The sequence below is a fragment of the Nerophis lumbriciformis genome, linkage group LG08, assembly GCF_033978685.3.
Source record: "Nerophis lumbriciformis linkage group LG08, RoL_Nlum_v2.1, whole genome shotgun sequence".
Classification (NCBI taxonomy): domain Eukaryota; kingdom Metazoa; phylum Chordata; class Actinopteri; order Syngnathiformes; family Syngnathidae; genus Nerophis; species Nerophis lumbriciformis.
Window position 1 is genome coordinate 560001 of NC_084555.2, and position 17035 is coordinate 577035.

General features: G+C 39.2%; 1 protein-coding gene across 3 annotated transcripts in view; it reads left to right on the top strand.

The window, feature by feature from the left end:
* The window catches only part of LOC133611371 (guanine nucleotide-binding protein G(q) subunit alpha-like), a 69107-nt gene that overhangs the window by 45269 nt on the left and 6803 nt on the right, over positions 1–17035 (top strand). The window contains exons 3-5 of one of the 3 annotated variants that reach the window (XM_061968087.2): positions 1877–2031; positions 8974–9093; positions 15314–15443. In XM_061968087.2, the coding sequence (XP_061824071.1) occupies positions 1877–2031; positions 8974–9093; positions 15314–15443 (405 nt within the window). Of the gene's footprint in view, positions 1–1876; positions 2032–8964; positions 9094–9829; positions 9959–15313; positions 15444–17035 lie in introns of all 3 variants that reach the window. The other 2 variants (XM_061968086.2, XM_061968085.2) reach the window with 2 other exon arrangements.

Here is a 17035-nt window from a genome sequence, read left to right on the forward strand (position 1 = left end):
CACCGAGTAAGAAATGGCAGGAGTAGACAAGAAAGCATGCTATTTGCTAAGTTATCTTGAAACAAGGGACATGGGAGGAGTTTGGGGAAAGCATTGAAAACGACTTTCGGATGGCTTCCAAGGGATTCTGGACCACCATCCGCCGCCTCAGGAGGGGGAAGCAGTGCACTGTCAACACCGTGTATGGTGGGGATGGTGTGCTGCGGACCTCGACTCGGGATGTTGTGGATCGGTGGAGGGAATACTTCAAAGACCTCCTCAATCCCACCTACACGACATCCTATGAGGAAGCAGTGCCTGGGGAATCTGTGGTGGGCTCTCCCATTTCTGGGGCTGAGGTAGTTACAAAGCACCTTGGTGCCAGAGGCCCAGAGGTGGATGAGATCGGGCCAGAGTTCCTTAAGGATCTGGATGTTGTGGGGCTGTCTTGGTTGACAAGACTCTGTAGCGTACCGTGGACTTTGGTGGCGGTACTTCCAGATTGGCAGACCGGGGTGGTGGTTCCTCTCTTTAACAAGGGGAACCAGAGGGTGTGTTCCAAGTATTGTGGGATTACAGTCCAAGTCAGAGTACGTGTTTCTCGCCCAGAAAAAGATGGCATGCCATCTCTAGGTTGGGGAGGAGATCTTGCCCCAAGTGGAGGAGTTCAAGTACCTCAGAGTCTTGTTCACTAGTGAGAGAAGAGTGGATTGTGAGATCGACAGGCGGATCGGTGCGACATGTGCAGTGATGCGGACCCCGTATCAATCCGTTGTGGTAAAGAAGGAGCTGAGCTCTAAATTCACCGGTCGATCTACGTTTCTATCCTTACCTACGGTCATGAGTTTTGGGTTGTGACCGAAAGGACAAGGTCACGGGTACAGGCGGCTGAAATTAGTTCCCTCAATCGGGTGGCGGAGCTCTTCCATTAAGATAGGGCAAGAAACGTTGTCATTCTGGAGGAGCTCCAAGTAAAGCCGCTGCTCCTGCACATCGAGAGGAGCCAGATGAGGGTGTTCTGGTCAGGATGTCCCCCGGATGCCTCCCTGGGGAGGTGTTTAGGGCACATCCAGCCGACAGGGGGCCACGGGGAAGACCCGGGACACGTCGGGAAGACTGTCTCCTAGCTGACCTAGGAACGCCTCGGGATCCCCTGGGAGGAACTAGACAAAGTGGCTGAGGAGAGGGAAGTCTGGACTACTCTCCTTAGGCGGCTGCCCCCGCGACCCAACCTCGGATAAGTAGAAGACGATGGATGGATGAATAGTAGAAAATATTATAAATGTTTAATTGATTTTGTTTTTTTCCGATTAAAACTGTGATCAAAAATGTAATCATTCAATTATCTTAAAAATATGTATTATCAGCATCAGCACTGGTATGATCAATACTGCGCCTGTAACTACTTGGTATTGGATCGATACCCAAATTTAACTTGATCAGAAATCGGAGTAGAATGTCGAGCGAGCAGGAGGTCTTGAAGGAGGAGTGTAGTACCTTAAGGCAACAGCGTAATCCAGGTTTATTAGTGTCAAACATTTTTCAATAACGCCTCAATTACCCAACTTTGTCTATGCTTTACAAAATTGAACCCCACCCCAAAGTATCGGGGGTCTACTGTATTTATACACGATGACAAAATATGACTAGAATGACAACCAGCAGAGTGGAGACCTCCACCAAGGATACATCATCTTTTCTCAGTCTGGTTTATTCGATAGGGAAAAAATTGTAAGTTTATTGTCCTACTCTATCTGCTGTTTACATGTTTTTGGTGATGAATATTAACAGTATTTCTTCACAGATTTTCACGTTAAAGTAATGGTTTAACAGCCACTGTACACACTCATTTGACAAGTGGGTAAAAACAAAAACGACTTATGTCTTGCTGCTGCAGTCTAACGCCATGCTGGTGAAAGAAGTGGACATCGAGAAGATCAACGGCTTTGACCAACCTTACATCGTAGCCATCAAAACCCTGTGGGCCGACCCTGGCATCCAAGAGGCCTACGACCGCCGCCGGGAGTACCAGCTTTCAGACTCGACTAAATAGTATGTCTGTCTCTGTTTATGTTGATTTAATGCAAATATTGGCACCAGTGACTCATTGAAAATTGTTTTTTGCAATGCACAAAAAATTAATAGATTGACTTTTTAGCTTGTTGATCAGGGTGGGCAACCTACAGTCCATGGGTCAACAGCATTTAAACCCAGCCCAACTGAGGACCTATTTTAACCAAAACGTTCAACTCACCTAAGCACGTGATGTATTGCAATGGTGTCCAAAGTGTGGCCCGGGGGCCATTTGCGGCTCACAGCTGATTTTTTTTAATGGCCACATTTAAAAAAAAAAATACTATCAATAAAAAACATCAAAATGTAAAATGAAAGAGCAAACAAGTGTAATGTAACAAGAACATGTTACAATATTGACACAAATAACACAAAGCTGCCATGCAGGCAGTTTTTTTTTTTACTTTAAATGTGTCATTATATGACTTTTATTATACATTTAAAACACTTCCTTGTGGTCTACATAACATGTAATGGTGGTTCTTTGGTCAAAATGTTGCATAGATTATGTTTTACAGACCGTTTTCAAGCTGCTTTCTGACCATCTCTTCAGAATGCGCCGTTTTGTGGGCAGGTCTTATTTATATGCCGCCACTTTGACTGCGTCTTCATTTTTGTAGTTTAGATTCAACATTTTTGGGACTTATGCAGATCCCAAATACACAACAGCAGGCACCAATAGGTAAGAAAAATTGGTTTTGCATAACAGGGCCCCTTCAACACAGCCATTGCTCAAAAAATAATAAAAATGTTTAATCGACGGACAGATATCAAGTTGATTTGTTGAGTGTAAAAATACTATATATCGATTACGTAAGTTTGCAAAAAATCGATTCACATCCAAATCACGATTGTTATTCATACAGACTCTAAATCGATTCAGAATTTTTAATTTTTTTAAATTTAAAATTTTCTAAAACACCAATGAAAATTTTGAAAAAAAGGTTAAAAAAAAATTGATAGTTTAGATTTTTTTTAAATTAAAATGTATCTAAAGAAAATACTTTTTTCAAGCAATCTCCATGCAACCGAAGAAGCTTTTGTAACCTGTTTTGAAAATGTTTTATTAGAATTATTATACCAAATAATTAAGGCTGTCAACGTTAACGCACTAATAACGCGTTAACTATGAATTCCTTCAACGGCGATCATTTTTTTAACGCACGATTAACCTGCATGCGTCCGACCCCTTTTTGACCCTCGGTGCATTCCGTTGCGTGGGGAAGTGTAATGCCGTTCAGTTAGTGTTGAGCCACAAGCTCAAAAATAGCAAGTAGAAATGCACAAAGAAATGGGGACATTATGGAATTGGCAGATCAAAGGCCATGGCAAGTCTTTCTCTTGAAAATAAAATACAATTTTATCTTCAATCGCCGTGAGCCGACATCATTGGAGTGAACGCCTGCTGGCGGACTTTGCCGCTTGTAAAGAGGATTTGTTTCACGTCCATGTTTACATTAAAGTTGAGTGCATTAAAAACAAAAAAAATGGATTGTTACTCTAACTGCTTTAGTAAGATGGAATTGAAACTAAGCAGAAAAAAAAGATGGTAGACAGGAAGTCTAGAGTCACTTGTACAACATGTAATGTACAGAATATCATAAACATTTATTCAGGTAGAAATATCACACATTACATAACCAGTCATCTTTGACAATCAAACAATCCACATTTTGTGTCAATAATGCGTGAAACTGGTATCTAAACATGATGTAGATCCTCTCCTCTGAATGCAAGTGCTCTTACAGCAGGAATGCAAATTTTGTATTCCTACAAAATACACAATCTGGCAAGACACCCACACACTGCAGATCATGTTTTGTTCTTTTTAAAAGTGTGGTTCTTTCCTTTTTGTGTTGTTTTGGTGTTTAAAAAAGCATAATGTTTAAAAAACATTCAATTAAAGCAAACTAATTGTCCAGTCATGGTAATATAAATTTGAAAATGATCTGTCTAGGCCACACTAATTAACGACGAAAAATTATATTAATCTGCGGTATCTTGATTAATTTTGAGATAACTTGTAACAAACTGCGATTAATTGTAATTAAATATTTTAATTATTTGACAGCCCTACAAATAATACATTGGGAGAATCGGTTTGAATCAAGAATCTATTCTGAATCAAATCGTTAGGTGCCCAAAGATTCACACCCCTAATATTGATGTTTGACTTATTTTTAAGGCCACCTACTCAGTGGCCTAGTGGTTAGAGTGTCCGCCCTAAGATTGGTAGGTTGTGAGTTCAAACCCCGGCCGAGTCATACCAAAGATTATAAAAATGGGACCCATTACTTCCCTGCTTGGCACTCAGCATCAAGGGTTGGAATTGGGTGTTAAATCACCAAAAATGATTCCCGGGCGCGGCCACCGCTGCTGCCCACTGCTCCCCTCACCTCCCAGGGGGTGAACAAGGGGATGGGTCAAATGCAGAGGACAAATGTCACCACACCTAGTGTGTGTGTGACAATCATTGGTACTTTAACTTTATGAGTGTGGGCCTTTTGGATCCCCGAGACCTTTAGTCTGATTTTTTTTTTTTTGTTTAAACTGTCATTGTTCAAAAAATATTAATTAATCAAAAGCCATCTTGTTATGAACTATTTACCTATTTAAGGCTCCAATTACTTCACAACATATATTACATTTTTAACAAATGTTTAATGGAAAATATTGCATATTTTGTTTTCGCCGTAAAAACAGGGTTTTTTGGGGGAGGAAGGGCTTAAAACATAAACAAAAAATATAAAAAAATAACGCTATGGCAACAGATGGATCTGAAATTGATTTATAGATATTTAGGTGTTTAATGTAAAAACAAAAATATGACTTATTTTGAATGCCCTTTCGGGTCCCCGACCTTTAACATTCACCAAAAATGAGGGGAGCCCTCAGGGTTACCATATATATTGTCGTGTGTTTTGAAAATATCCAAATGGCCACTGCATGCTTTCTTTTTTAAGTTTGGACACCCCTGATGTATAGTATTAAACATTTGTTACATCTTGTCTATAAAGAATAAAATGGCTCCTGATAGGACAAAGGTTCCCCACTCCTGTTGACAAGACCTCAGGTTTATTGAGCTGCAAGATCTACAGTGCCCTCTGGCTGTTGATGTAATGTATTACTGATTATGACGTGTCAAGTGTGCATGCTTTCAGCTGGGCTATATACCGTAAATGCTCCAATAAAAGCCTCTTCAATGAACCGCCATAGTCGCAGGGTGCATGGTCTGCAACAGCAAATAACTGCCATTGTCTCTATTACGTGTTTGTGATTAACGCCACAAGATGACAGTAGCAAAGAGAGCTACATTTGTTTTCAATTTTCTCCTGCATTCCGAGTGATTATTATGATGGTAAAATCGGCTGTTATCCAATGTTTCCTAGTGTTTCCCACAGGACTGCAATGGATCTGTGGACGTTGGGTTGCCGGGTAGAGGTCGGTGACGCTATCGTCTAACTTGCACAGTTTACTGTGAAATGTATAACAAATTCAAATTCGACTTCGACTTCCTTTTTATTGTCATTAAAATTTGAAGTTTACAGTACAGATCTTGAAATGTGTTTAGAACTACAAATGAACTTTCATGGAGAACCGCAATACATGCTCCAGAAATGAAGCAATGTTGCTTTTTTGAATTAGTCGAGCGAGATCGATCGATATTGGTGCCGATATTTGGCATTTTTGCCTATATCAGTATCAGCCTTTTTTTATCGGTATCTGGCTTTTTCCTTTTTCTTTTTACAACTACATCAGCAGATTTGTTTGTATAGTATTAAAAAAAAAAAAAAAAATAGTGAAGTGTATAGTCGTAAACACTGCTCAAGCACCAGCCAGTTTGCACTGCCTGGGAAAATGTCCCTTTTTGCTGGAGCCCAATTTTTTTAAATGATTCATTTATGAATAAAAATCCTCTCATTGTCAATGGTTCTCCCCAAATAGGTTTTGATATCTAACAGAGCATTTATTTGCGTTCTTGTGAGAATTCTTCTCCAGTTTGTTCACATGGCCACGCCCCCTCCTTTCTCTCCCACTTGCAGTTCTGGTCGCCTTCAGTACGTCTCCTCTACATACCTGTCAAAAATCCAGTTTTTGTCCTTCTTTTCTGGTATTTAATACTCAAAACGCGGGCTCATTAAAGGAGCGCCACACGTTTCATGTTCTGCGATTCGATTAATTAACAATGTGACGGCATAGCTCGGTTGGTAGAGTGACCGTGCCAGCAACTCGAGGGTTCCAGGTTTGATTCCCGCTTACGCCATCCTAGTCACTGCTGTTGTGTCCTTGGGCAAGACACTTTACCACACTGGTTTAAATGTAACTTAGATTTGGGGGTTCACTATGTAAAGCGCTTTGAGTCACTAGAGAAAAGCGCTATATAAATATAATTCACGTCACTTCACAGATATGGATGAAAAATAGGAAACTTATTATATTGAAGTAAAGAAGAGCAGGCAGCAGCTCACGCATTCTCATACTTTCTGTAACATCCAGGAAGAAATTTCGGCCAGCTTGAAAAATGTCTCAACTATAAGCTACGTGAAGGAGCTGAGAATTGTTTTCATTTAAATGTTCGCTATATTACAGGGTTCCTTATGAGGAAACCTTACAATGTACAATGTATCCATAAACGGTTAGAAAATTGTACAATTGAGTAGATTACTAGATTGATAGCTCGGTTGGTAGAGTGGCCGTGCCAGCAACTTGAGGGCGGTATTGCCTTTTTTTAATATCGCCATATCGTGATACACGATATATATCTCGATATTTTGCCTTAGCCTTGAATGAACACTTGATGCATATAATCACAGCAGTATGATGATTCTGTGTGTCTACATTAAAACATTCTTCTTCATACTGCATTAATATATGCTACTTTTAAACTTTCATGCAGAGAAGGAAATCACAACTAAAAAAAAATCACTATTTTTTTCATACGGTGTTGATCTGGAAATGTTTGCCTCGGCATTTTGATGGTGTGGACGTGTGGCACCAAACGGAGATATTGACGTGCGGAGTAAGCCCTCTTCATTGTCTAGCGGGAGACTTTTCAAATGATGCTACATATTAGCAGTGTAGTCGAGTGTCCTGGGTTCGCCTATACAGTGTACTTATCTAATAAAATAGTAAACGGGAGACATTAGAGCAGGTTCAGTAGCCACCGCTTCTATAATGTCAACATCACACACCTCCTTCCACAACCACACACACCCTCCGTCACAGTCCTACGGCAACAACTCTGGAGGGACAAAACTCCTCCTCCTTACCGAACACACTCCGGCAACTTGGGACACCCTGAACTGTTTGTTACAGCAGTAATGCTACTTTTTATAGCAACGCTTTTGCCCCACACTTGACAAATTACGGTTGTCTGTTCAACATATTCCCACTAGAAGCCAAACCACCGCCAGACGATGGACCCCCTGCTGTTTTTCTTGGGAATTAATTATTCCTTCATTTGTTACCAGATTCGCACCTTCTTTCTCTCGTATTACCACTCGCACCACAGCTAACATTAGCCATGCTGCTACCTCTCTGCTCGAGGAGGGCGTATACGTATGTGACGTATGTCCTGACAGTATGTGACGTGTGTTTGAAGGTGTCTGTGAGAAGGAGAGACAGGAAAGTGCGAGGAGAGCCTGTGTTGTAATGCCCGCAGCTAAAAGCAACTGCGTGAGAACGTATACTCGATATCACGATATAGTCATTTTCTATATCGCACAGAGACAAACCCGCGATATATCGCCCAGCCCTAGTTCCAGGTTTGATCCCCGCTTCTGCCATCCTAGTCACTGCCGTTGTGTCCTTGGGCAAGACACTTTACCCACCTGCTCCCAGTGCCACCCACACTGCTTTAAAAATGTAACTTAGATATTGGGTTTCACTATGTAAAGTGCTTTGAGTCACTAGAGAAAGCCCTATATAAATATATAATTCATCATTCATAGATGGAGAGTTATTGTGATGTAGAAAAATCTCATATTTTTTTACCAATTTTCTCTGGAGATTTCCCATATTTTGAAATGCAAATGACGATTATCCTTTTAGACAAACGTATAAAAGATATGTGTGAAACCCTCTGATGTTGTTTAGTGCTAAATTAACCACAACATTAGCGTCGCATAAAACATTATCCTAAAAAAATGATGTCAAGAAAACCACTTAACGCCTTGTCCAGCTGTTTACTGACGCATTTGACTTAGACTTCCTTTTTATTGTCATTCAAATTTGAACTTTACAGCACAGATAAGAACGAAATTCTGTTACATAAGCGCATGGTAGTGCAGGATAAAAAAGCAATAAGGTGCATATATAAATAAATAAATATATATAAATAATATATATATATATATATATGTAAAATAAATAAATAAATAGATTACTGTACAGATAAATATATTGCACTTTTTCACATGCATACCCTTCATGTTTAAATAACTTTTTCTACAAAGGAATATCAGTTCTAAATATCGGTTATCGGCCTCATTGACTACCAATAATCTGTATCGACCCTGAAAATCCCATATCGGTCGATCTCTAATACTTGCTGTAACGACAAGGTTGCTAAGTTGGCAACACGAGTCCCATGTCTTCTTATGCTCTGGCAGACCAGGCGTGTTAAGAAGCAGAGTTATGTTGTACAGAGTTATAACGACAAGCTACATTCACAGACAGTTCCATTTTAATGTGTTTATAAGCAAGGGCGGAACACGTAGCTTTAAATCTCATTGTGGCAGTCTGCCACGAATGAATGAATGAATGAATGTATGTCGCCCAGTCTAGAGTTCCATGCTCTTTACGGTTTCGATAAATATGCGCTCTGGCTGTGATTTTGAGCATTTACGGTATGTAGTAATATATTTTCTGCCTGTTTTATCCACATGTGTACATGCACTGTATTATCTCCAGTTATCTTAGCGATTTAGACCGTGTGACGGCAGACGGATACGTCCCCACCCAGCAAGATGTGCTCAGGGTCCGTGTTCCCACCACGGGCATTATTGAGTATCCATTTGATCTGGAGAATGTCATCTTCAGGTACCCCCACACCTACTCCCCCCTCCTCTGACCGCAGCATCACCACGACTTCAGTTCACAACTCCACTGATGGCACTGCAACGCATCCCAAATTGGATACCTCAAAGAATTCAAGAACTATCCATTGCCAAAACAAAAAAAAGTCCGCCAGTCTGCTTTTGATGGAACAAGCCGTAGGTTAAAGTTGCGCATCAGTGGTTGGTGTCCGTAGTCGTGTTGAAGTTCTGCCTTCGGTCTTAAACCAAGGCTGCGCGGAAGCTTGAGGGGGGGTGAGCGACCGACCACCACGTACCTGATGAAGACGGGTTGCGTTGTGACGTGAAAGATGTGCTAGGAAGCTGTGACAAAACCAGTAAATGCCTTGAAAATATTCACAGTGGCCTTCCTGCTATCTTTGATGTCGAACCCTTCTTCATCTGCTGACTTTTCTTCCTGCTTTTGTCACCAACACCGCCTTACTGTCCACAAATGTTAAAGTACTTGTGGAGACGGTGTTTGGTGGAGCAGTGACACTATAACACCCCTTTTTTTTTTGTCTCTTTGGCCTTTTTTTCTCTGAATCTTCTTCGACAGGATTGATCCACACTTCCTGGAATGGCAAAGGGGGGGGCAGGGTTGCTTTAATGACCTGTCACGCTTTATATAACTGTGATTCTGTCTCTCTTCTTCTTCTTCTTCTTTTTCTTTTTGTTGTTGTTGTCTCTATTTTTCTCTCTCTGGCCCGTCTCGTCTCTAGCTATCTTTCCGACCTGGATCGCATTGCAGATCCCAGCTATCTTCCCACTCAGCAGGATGTGCTGAGGGTGCGCATCCCCACTACGGGAATCATAGAGTACCCCTTCGACTTGCAAAGCATCATTTTCAGGTAGAAAATAAAACTCATTCCCTCGTCAAACCTCATCATTATTGCTATTATGATGACCATGCCTCATCCTTATACCCATCAGCTACAATGGCAAACGAACACAAAAGTCCTACATTCGTCGCAAATGGGTCACTTCCTCTCTCCTCTTCCTCCTCGTTGTCTCCTTTCCTTTCTGGCTGGCATAAGAAACCAGGTCGTCCTTTCCACTACGTTATTTTTGGACAGCAGGTCCTGCAGGGCCTATAATAGCGCGCGTCTCTGCGGGGCAAAGTGGAACAGGCCACCACCGGGGGGCAGCATTGCACTTTCAGTTCCAGCAGCCTGGTCTGGAGGTTTACACCTGTGCATTTGTTTACGCAATTTAGTCGCCTAATTGATGTCATTTGTATCATCGCATGGCAGGTTTGCAATGGGCGGCTGCTGAAATTAGTGAAAGTGGGACATCAAATCCCCCATGATTGACAAGTGACCTCTTCAAGGAGAGCAGCCCTGGAAAGATGAAACGTCTTAAGGATTTACGTAGCCGTTAATCATTGGTTGAGATGTTCATAAATTGTTAAGCCGGTGCATGCATTATAAATAGAAAGGCGTAACGCTAACATCCTGTGTTTACTAGCACGTCAGTCATTTTGGATTAGGTAAAAAAGTTTGAATTGTACGGACAGTTACTCATTTAAACACCATTGGTGCAACTTTACTTTGGTTAGCTTTAAACAGACCTCCGATCAGCTGAAACCTGATGTTCGGCAAACAAGCAAACCAAGACCACTTCAAAAAGTGGTCTTGAAACGAACTTCTGGTACAGTTCGGTTAATTTTCAACTCATTTGTGATTGGACCAAAAACCAGTGCCAGAAATAAAATAGGGTACGCATAAAGTATATAAACATGTACAGTGAGTACGGAAAGTATTCAGACCCTTTAATGTTCTATTGAAGACATTTGCTAAAATAAATTAAAAAATCATGTATTTCTTTAATGTACACTAAGCACCCCCATCTAGACAGTATATAATACAGCAGTGGTTCTCAAATGGGGGTACGCGTACCCCTGGGGGTACTTGAAGGTATGCCAAGGGGTACGTAAGACTTTTAAAAAATATTCTAATAATAGCAACAATTCAAAAATCCTTTATAAATATAAATAAAAACCTATCTTTTTTTTCCAAATAGTTCAAGAAAGGCCACTACAAATGAGCAATATTTTGCACTGTTATACAATTTAATAAATCAGAAACTGATGACACAGTGCTGTGTTTTACTGCTTTATCTCTTTTTTTCAACCAAAAATGCTTTGCTCTGATTAGGGGGTACTTGAATTAAAAAAAATTTCACAGAGGGTACATCACTGAAAAAGGTTGAGATAAAGCAGTATATAAGTAAAAAGTATATTTTTATCTTAAAAACAAAACAAAACAAAAAACCTTGAATTTCTCTCGGGATCAATAAAGTATCTGTCTAATACAGTGGTTCTTAACCTTGTTGGAGGTACCGAACCCCACCAGTTTCCTATGCGCATTCACCGAACCCTTCTTTAGTGAAAAATCTAATGTTTTTTTTTCAAATTCAAGACACAGTTATATGTTTTTGGTAACACTTTAGTATGGGGAACATATTCTAAGTAACAAAGACTTAATTTAGAGTTATTTGGTCAGGGTTAGGGTTAGAGGGTTAGGGTTATAATAAGGCCATGCCGAATAAGGCATTAATAAGTACTTAATTATGACTAGTTAAGAGCCAATATGTTACTAATTTGCATGTTAATAAGCAACTAATTAATGGTGAATATGTTCCCCATACTAAAGTGTTACCATGTTTTTTTTACTGGTGCACAAAATGAACCGTGCTTGAACATCACCTTGTTCAAAGAACAAAACCAACACAGTGCATAAACTCACAACTAATTACACACCTGCAAATAAGTGTGACTTCTGCTGTTGTCGTATCCGTAATACGCCGATAGGGAGAAGCTTTTATTTACACGATGAGTCGGGTGTGTTTTGACCTCCGCCGAACCCCTGAGCCCGACTCACCGAACCCTTAGGTTTCGATCGAACCCAGGTTAAGAACCACTGGTCTAATAGGATGGTCCCTATAATGATATCGGTTGTCAGTCTGATCCATCCATCCAATTTTTACCACGTCGCGGGGGGCTGGGGCCTATCCCACCTGCACTCGGGCTAAAGGAGGGGTCACCATGGACAAATTGCTACCTCATTGCAGGGCCAACACAGACAGACAAACATTCACACTCACATCCCCACACTAGGGCCAATTTAGAGTTGCCAATCAGCCTATTCCAAGGTGAGTATCAGCAAACAAAAAAGTATCGGATTATTTTGACTTGCATCTAAAATCTCCGATATAGGCTGGACATAGAGTTAACATTTAAATGTCCTCCAATAAGCACACACTATTGGTCTTTTCTTCTATGTACCGCAGCTTCCCTTGAGCCGGAAGCACTCATGCAGCACACAGACCGTGACACGAGGCACGGCAAGTTTAATTGTAGAGCACAATTTGTACACCAGGCAATTTAAAGTGCTTTACAAAAAATTTAAACGAGGAAAAAATTTAAATATAGAATCAGAAAATAAAACAAATCATAATTGATTAAAATTCAAATCAAGAAAATACTTTCGGTTTTATTATGCACAATTTTCCACCATTGGAGGCAAGACCAAATTATGTTGCTAGCAACTTTTGTTGGCAGCTATTAATACAATAATGGCAGTGCGTAGTAAATTGACACTGTTCTGCTCAAACATGCTTGTTCGTCTTATTATGTATGTACATTATTATACATATTTGCATATAGCTCCACTCCAGGCCTGGGCAATTATTTTGACTCGGGGGGGGGGGGGCAAATTTAGAGAAGAAAATGTGTCTGGGGGCCGGTATATCAGATTTTTAGGAACACTAATACAAAACCTCACAATAATGTCTGATTGAATGCTAAAAACGTTATGACAGACCGCCTTAAAAAACGGAATGGAATTGTACATTTTTTTCTGAATGAGACACCAAGAATGTACATGAAAATAAAGAATGTGGGGTTTACAATATTAACTATGAACGATAAAACACTGAATATTGATAACATACGAACGTCACACCCCCTCTCCATCCACATATTTTACAATCAAGCGAAACACAACAAAAATGCAACAAACACAGCGAAATATGAACGTGAAGGGTAAATAAAAAAACACTTACTATCTGTTGTATCTGATATATCACTAAGCTTTAGAACTTTGTTGTAAAAATCTCCTTCCGCGTCGGTCCCTGACACCCGCATTTCAGGCTGGCCTCTGTGGAAACGCTCCCCACCCACACTGCTTGGTGCCTCGTCTGAGCTGCTGTGACTTAGATTACCATAGTAACTAATTAGATTACCATAGTAACTAGTATATCATGCAAAACGCAGATTCCAACCATTGAAATACTTTGTATAGTTCAAGACTTACGGTCATTTGAAAACATCACAATGGCAGCTACAGTTTCCTTCTTAAAGATCTAAAAAAATGATTTGGGAATGTCTGGCGGGCCAGATTGAAAAGCTTAAAGGGGCCCCCGGGCCTTAATTTTTTTCCAAGGTCTGCTCTACTCTTTCAGGTGTTATAGAAAATGTATCATAGTCACCCCGCCCCACAACCGGCATTCCCGCACACTTTCTGCCCTTCGACATTCCTCACACCTTCTAGAAACTGGTGATATTGACTTTTCACTTTGCAAGAATCACGGACGAATGCCTTTCAGTTTGAAACCTCCTGGCAAAACTGAGCAGGACTTTGTTTAATAAAAAATGACTTATTCTCGGAGTCTGTTCTTTTTCTTAATAAAAAAGGACTTATTCTTGGGCTTGGACCGAATCTAAATCTGGACTTTCCTAAACTGATTGGCTTTCGTTTCAAACCCTTCTTCAAAGTGTGGTAGTTTCTTTGTGGTGGCATGCAAGACTGTGTTTGTGTATTCTCATCAAAAGCTCAGAACTTTCCTAAAAACTGCTTGTAACGGTGTTGAATCCATCGTGTATGTTCAGGTTCAGGCTTAAAGGGACATATTTTTTCATGCGCTAAAAACCCATCTATTTATCTGTGGGACTAACAAAAAAATCTATGTAATTAATTTGGACCAAATTGTCACATATTCTGCATTGGCCAAAATTAAATCAATAAATAAACCTTTAAATAATTATTTAAATGTGCCATTAATTGTAATTGGGATTAAATACATGAATGTGTTATTAAATGTCATAAATTAATTAAAACATTTAAAAAAGTGTCATACATTTGTAATGTAAAAGTACATTCAATGTTCATTATATAAAAAAAAATAGTTAATTTAATCATTTAATTTAATATTGATTTAATTGTTTCACTATTTTATGATTTGATGAAAAATAATGTTCAATGTTTTATTTTTTTCATAAAACGCTTTATGAATTTTTTTAATCTGTTAAACTCACCAATCAAACCATAGAAATCCTTGGACCACATTTGTGTTAGCCCCGCCCACTAACCATTAACGTGGACCCCGACTTAAACAAGTTGAAAAACTTATGGGGTGTTACCATTTAGTGGTCAATTGTAGGGAATATGTACTGTACTGTGCAATCTACTAGTAAAGGTCTCAATCAATCAATCAATCACTGACTTTGATTGGTGAGTGGGGCAAATAAAAAATAATGAAGTGCTGACGTAAAGATTCATCAATTAATTGAATAAATCATGAAATAATTAAATTAGGAAATATTTAATGAAATAAATCAAAAATTAAATATTGATTTAAGTAATTAAATGTTTATAACAAAATTTACTTTTACATTCAATACATTAATATCCAATAATTAATGACACATTAAAGTAATTATTAAAAGATGCATTTATTTAATTTTGTCCTGCATAATTCTGTAGGTCCCTTATCGATTTGAGCATACGACTAGAAAAAAGTCGAGAAACAGGTCGTCTTTTTAAATTATTTAGGGCCCACATGCAAGCCAGTAGGTGGCGCCAATTGGCTTCTCCACAAAGCCAGTCAGAGCTTTTCTTCCATTCACTCGCAGGGAGTTTGTAAGCAAATAGCAAGCGGATTGTTTTGATGCTAACGTCAAAACAACTGAATGAGCAGTTACAGAAATATATGTTTTAATTTTAATCAAGCAGTTTGATAAATTAATAATTTTGTGTTTAATTTTTCGTCTTATGTTCGGATCATTGCAGTACATCACACGTTTCATACGTTACACTTTCTCCGATGGATTCAAAACCTGTCACGGCATTTCTTGAAGCCGCCGGTCGGGATTGTTGTCGGGAGGATTTAAGCCTGTGACTTGTTTCTCCTCGTCGTGGCCGCAGGATGGTGGATGTCGGGGGTCAGAGGTCAGAGAGGAGGAAATGGATTCACTGCTTTGAGAACGTCACCTCCATCATGTTTCTTGTGGCGCTGAGCGAGTACGACCAGGTCCTGGTGGAGTCCGACAATGAGGTCAGATACAAATGAACTTCGCTTTTGAAATGTGGATAAGTGCAGGTGCTGGAAAACACCAATAATGGATGCAGCCATGAAAAAAATATTTTGATACTCTAGGACAGGGATTTTCAAACTGTGGTTAATCTTGTGGTACGCCAAAGAATCACTTGATTCAAGTTGTGTTTTATTTTCCTGTATTTAAACTCAGTGTTACTGTTCAAACTCTTTCAGTGGCCAAAATGGTAAATATACTTGTTAAATAAAACCCTTGCCTTGTTTTTAATGAATACGTAGGCCTACTACGCTACTGTAATTTAATGTGGGCCACTTTTGGTGATACTGGGAGAGCTAAGTGTTTTCTGAAGTGGTTCTTGTTGAAAAACGTTTTAGAACCTCTGCTCTAGGACCTATTCTATGCTTTTAATACTTATGAAACACAGTTACAGCGAGACATACACTATACCAGGAGTCCCCAAACTACGGCCTGCGGGAAGTCCCACGTTAAAAAAAATATATATATATACCATTTTTTATTTATTATTAGAATTTTCTTTATTTTAAATCTGTCCTTTCTAATCCATTTTCTACCGCTTGTTACTCTGTGTCTCCTAGCCGCTCACGCAAATCATATTGTCTAAAAATGCATTTTTCCATCGATAACGTGACATCATCGCGCTCGGAACATATATATATATATATATGATATTATATATGTATGTATATGTATGTATATGTATATGTATGTATATATGTATATATGTATATATATATATATATATGTGCGTGTATACATACATACATACAGCCCGGCCCTCGGCCAAATTTTTTTGTCACGTGTTGCTGGCATCAAATTCTAAAGTTAATGATTATTTGCAAAAAAAAATAAAAAATGTATCAGTTTGAGCATCAAATATGTTGTCTTTGTAGCATATTCAACTGAATATGGCTTGAAAAGGATTTGCAAATCATTGTATTCAGTTTATATTTACATCTAACACAATTTCCCAACTCATATGGAAACGGGGTTTGTATATTACATACAATATTTTTGAGCAAAACGGAGTCAACAGTGCAAAATAACTAAACAAGAACAAAAACTATTGGCTCTGATTTAAATCCTGTGGTTTTTGCACTTTAAGTCCTCGTGTGTCCAGGGACTTAGTTCCTGAGTTTGTAAACAGTAATAAAAATGACAAAAAAAACGATTTTGTGATAATAGAAAAGAATTGATCTAATCACTGTATTATAGACCATATACTGATACCATACTTGATAGTGTTACTGTCGATATTTGTATCGATCCGCCCGCCCCTGATTACATTCACGTTTACATGTGTAGTGTAACACTCAAATTAGCGGAACACAGCCAGAATCTTTCACCATCATGAATTGTAACGATAGTACTAAAATCTCTATCTTTGGCCAAATGTATATAATTTATATCATACGTCGTTTATGGCGCTTTTTTCTAATTAGTTTAATTGATTGATTGTTGCAGCCTAACCATCAAACTCCTTTCTGTTACCATTAAAAATGTGAATTATTTTCAATATCAAGTCAAGAAAAGTGCTACTGTAATGTAGAGATGATCCCTTAACAAAAGTCTC